The following is a 4,303-nucleotide window of genomic DNA, read 5'->3' as shown; positions in this document are numbered from 1 at the left end:
ACAGCCACACACTAGCAGAAGGTTCATGCATGGTATGGCAAGCTAGGAACATGGAGTTAGTACTCTCTGTAGTGACATTAGCTCTTTGGTTCCCTTGATCAACTATTTTCTTCCTGCAATCACAAGCATAATGACCAAATTTATTGCAGTAATAACATCTCACCTTTGATTTGTCAACTCTTTGATTATTGTTGAAGCTTTTGTAGTTGCTTCCATTTGCATGTTCATGATCTTCTCGGTCATCTCTCTGACCACCATATCTTCCGCTTCGTCCTCTGCCTCTCGTTCTACTTCTGCCTCGACCTCTGTCTCTTGAAATAGAAACCTAACTTTTGAAAGCGGTCTCTAAAGTGGAATCCTTATTTCTGTCTATCCTTGTCTCATGCGGAAGAAGTGATCCCATAAGCTCATCAATTGTCAATGATGCCAAATCCTTGGCTTCTTCTATGGTTTCTACCACAACATCAAATTTGGTAGAAAAAGATCGGAGGACCTTCTCAACCACTCTTTGATCTTTTATATCTTCACCATAAATATTTAACTGATTTACAACAGTTATGACCCGATTCATGAAAGAATTGATGTCCTTTGTCTCCTTCATCTGCAAACTTTCAAAATCTCTCCTAGTATTCTGCAACTTAACAATATTGAATTTGGCCATACATTTATAGTTTGTCACCAAAGTATCCCATGCTACTTTTGTTGAAGACGTGGTCATAATCTTCTGTAACACTGCTAGGTCCACTCCCTGTTGAATAAGTTGCAATGCATGTGCATTCTTCTTCTTGTCTTTCTTCCATTGTTCCCTCTCTGCATTAGTGAGAGCTTGTTCTTCTATTTCGTTCATAGGTTCTCAAAACCCAAACTTCACATAATCCCAAACATCATGTACCTGCAACGTGGTCATCATCTTAATGGCCCACACATCATAATCTTTCCCTGTAAACGATGGGAACTGGGGCTGCAAATTTGAAAAAGCCATTTTTCTCCAAAAATTTCTCTATTTAAAAAACCGAAAAAAAATAAAAAAAGTAAAATAAAATAAAATTCTCCTTTAATAAGCTTTGCAAAGATTATTTTTAAAAAAATCAGTTATCTTCAAAATTTTCCTTTATAAAATAAAACCCTTTATTATTTTTTAATATAAAAAATCTTTTTATATTAAAAAAAAAACCTCTTTATAATCACTTCAAAAGAAATCATATGATAAAACCACTTAACAAAATCATACCCACTTAGGTTTAAAAGATCACGTGACTTTTAAAGCCTTTTGAGTTTCAAACACTTTCGACTTTCAAACACGTTGACTTTGTATTGAGTTGTGGCACACGCTAATTTTCCTGCGAAACTGCAGCTTGCTTGCTTGTTGACCAATCAATTTTCCAGGCAACGGTGTTCACGACAGCTGTGGCTTCTTCTTCATTAAACTCTATCTATGTTGTTTACAAACCAAATGAGTTCAACTACAGCGGGTGAGAAACTTCTGACTATTTTCTTACTCGCACATGCATGATCCAGCTGTAGAATCTCTTGATCTTAAACTTTGTTCTGATGCCAATTTGTTGGAAAGGTATAGGAGACAAAAAACAATTCACACATAAAACATGAGTTGCCGCTTTTTTATTCATCACACAAAACATAATGATTACAATGAACTTGATCAACGGTATTTAAACCTTTTTCAACTAGTTAATTGCCTAAAATATCTTGACATGCAACTACATGCAATCTCACACTCAAAATAGTCTATCACTCAACTCACTTGACTCAACATTCAAACACTCAATCATGCAATCATTCAGTTAGCATTCAGTTAACTGATTCTCTATTTTTATCTAAATCATGCAGAAGTAATTATCTTGTTTTAACACCTCATTCTGAAGCATCAGCCCACTCAGGAAAGTACATCCAACTCAAACGACTCACCCTAAAGTCAATATTCTTTCTACCCCCAGCAATCTCTAGCAAGAGCATACCAAAATTATAAACATCATATTTATCAGTAACATGCCCCATATTACTGTAACACATCTCTGGCGCAACATATCCTGGCGTTCCTATCCCCACCGTCATTGATATATGGTCGTCTTCCTTTCCACAAAGCATTGCCAGACCAAAATCAGAAACTTTTGGCCTGAAGTCAGCGTTCAGCAAGATATTGTGAGGCTTGATGTCGAAGTGTATGATGCGCTTCTCACAATCTTGATGTAAATGCAATTCCATGAACCGAACCCAAAGCAATGGAATGCAATTGTCCCCACCTTAATATCTGCCCGTGCTTTTCTCTGGCAAACAGAAACTTATCGAGAGATCCATTGACCGTGTACTCATATACCAGTGTGCTTGTAGGGCTTTCAAAACAATACCCCAACAACTTAACCAAACTCATATGATGGACCCGTCCAGTGGTGGCCACTTCATTCATGAATTGAACCTCACTGTGTCTATGCTTGTCAAGAATCTTAACTGACACTGGAGCTTCGTTGGAACTGAGCTTTCCTTTATAGACCACACCATAACCTCCTTCTCCCAACTTTTCTACAAAGTTGTTTGTGATATTCTTCACGTGAGAGAATGAATATCTCGTTGGCATTTAATAAGCATATTCATTGAGGAATTTCTCCACTTTTCAAGTGGAGCTACTAGGAGGAGGATGCCTTTTCTTACATAAAACGTGAAGAACAGTACTAGTGCTACTGTTGTGAACGCTGCTCCTCCTACTGTGGAATGAAGAGATTGATGTATGGATAATATGATATTGGTCACACCCAGAAGAGGAGGATAATAGAAACCAATTCTGCGTGGGGTAAAGAGGAGGATAATAGAAACCAATTCTGCGTGGGGTAAAGAGGAGAAACCTGGAAGAAAAATTGTAATTTACCTATTATTATTATAATGGCTGACTTGTTTGAAGGACCTGCAAGGTAGCCATAACAACTATCACGGAATGGGAAGGATCCACATATACATAAAATAATATTCGATGTTTTGAGCCAAGTGCGCAACGACTGATACTTTTACCTGCAAGAGCCTGATTGCTTGAGCTCACAGAATAAATTCATTACGTCATAAAAAAGAGCTTACCGTGGCCGGGACATTTGTGTGTACGGGATCCGTCCTTGCAGTAGCAGAGGAAAGGCGATGTTGAGTCCGAAATGTTGTAACCACATATCCCCCCACTTGCTTCACATGATCTGCAGACTTTGTTTCTCTGTCTATCATTGGAAACGCATTCTGCTCTTCCGACTTCAACTTCTACTTGTTCCATAGAACATCCCCGAATCGAATACCCTGAGTTGTAGAAATCGTAATAGACGGTAGCATTACATTTCCAGAGCTGCCCTCCTGTGGAATCGAATGCATCTTGAAAAGGGTCCGGTTCTTGGAATCGAATGCACTTGTACACATCTAGGGTCCGGTTCTCTTTACCCGAAATGTAGCAGGAGGCGTTTCCATGTTCTGATAACTGTATCTGAAGATTATTAAAGGGACCATTGAAAAAATTGCAGTTCTCTCCCCCGACAATAAGGAACACGAGAGCAGAGTACCTCCTCAGTATTGTGTAACTCCGGCCATGAATTTCGATAACTGGAGTTGCGTTCTGCATACAGTTGATTTGAAAGGCAGGGTGACCGCATCCACGCTTTCCTGCGCCAAAAGGATACGTTATATTCATGAGCCCACAATTCCTAGCATTTAAGCAATACTCATATTGCGCGTCGAGGCATAACGAGCAGCGAATTAGAGAGGCCCAGCAGGCAGCCAGGATAAGGAAGAAGAGGGGTTGACGAGGGGAAAGAAGATAGCGAGGAGCATATACTTCCATGGCGAGAGACAGAGATAGGGTTCGATCTTGGGGAGTAAAAAAGTGATCAACGTAACAGAGTGGGGCGCAGAGGTGTCGTTGTTGGGAATTTCAGAAATAAAAATGATGATGAAGAGGCGGGGTCAAGTATTAATCACGTGGACACATAAGTTTAGGGTTCTTGGAATTCTCAAATTTTAATCTTATAATTGTCAACCATATCAATTTTCGTGGAAGGACGGGCAACGTGACTCTCCACACAATGGATGACCCACTCATCCACGCACCTCATTTTTTTCTATAAATCAAATGATTTAGGACTAAAACGTCCTTCCAGAAATCATGTCTACCATGAAATTAGTTGTGATTTAGGACTAAAACGTCCTTCCACAAATGATGTCTACCATGAAAGTAGTTGTGGTGGCAGGAAGCATAAGAGAAAGTGCCATTTAGGAAATATGAAATAAAATATAAGTGTAAGTTGGGGTTTTGCTGTTT

The 4,303-nt window shown here is 39.2% G+C and overlaps 1 protein-coding gene across 1 annotated transcript; it reads right to left on the bottom strand.

The window, feature by feature from the left end:
- Positions 1 to 1,872: 1,872 nt before the first annotated feature.
- Positions 1,873 to 3,826, bottom strand: LOC149240877 (LEAF RUST 10 DISEASE-RESISTANCE LOCUS RECEPTOR-LIKE PROTEIN KINASE-like 2.1). Its single transcript, XM_089370341.1, has 4 exons — positions 3,085 to 3,826; positions 2,668 to 2,858; positions 2,228 to 2,560; positions 1,873 to 2,091 (listed from the first exon to the last, which is right to left on the bottom strand). Exons 1-4 carry the CDS (start codon positions 3,824 to 3,826, stop codon positions 1,873 to 1,875), a joined length of 1,485 nt encoding a protein of 494 aa, XP_089226467.1.
- Between the last annotated feature and the right edge of the window lie 477 nt (positions 3,827 to 4,303).

The sequence above is a fragment of the Pinus tabuliformis genome, chromosome 8 (genome assembly GCF_031772625.1).
Source record: "Pinus tabuliformis cultivar Carrire ecotype Pingquan chromosome 8, CPIR1, whole genome shotgun sequence".
NCBI classification, from domain to species: Eukaryota; Viridiplantae; Streptophyta; class Pinopsida; order Pinales; family Pinaceae; genus Pinus; species Pinus tabuliformis.
This window is presented reverse-complemented; position numbering and strand designations above follow the sequence as displayed.

Excerpts from the sequence above, each read along its gene's own strand:
- LOC149240877 (XM_089370341.1), bottom strand. The coding sequence starts at position 3,826 with ATGGAAGTATATGCTCCTCGCTATCTTCTTTCCCCTCGTCAACCCCTC. Across the intron at positions 2,859-3,084 it reads ACACAAATGTCCCGGCCACG|GTTTCTCCTCTTTACCCCAC; the intron begins GTAAGCTCTTTT and ends TTTTTCTTCCAG. Across the intron at positions 2,092-2,227 it reads ATTCCATTGCTTTGGGTTCG|GAAGACGACCATATATCAAT; the intron begins GTTCATGGAATT and ends CTTTGTGGAAAG.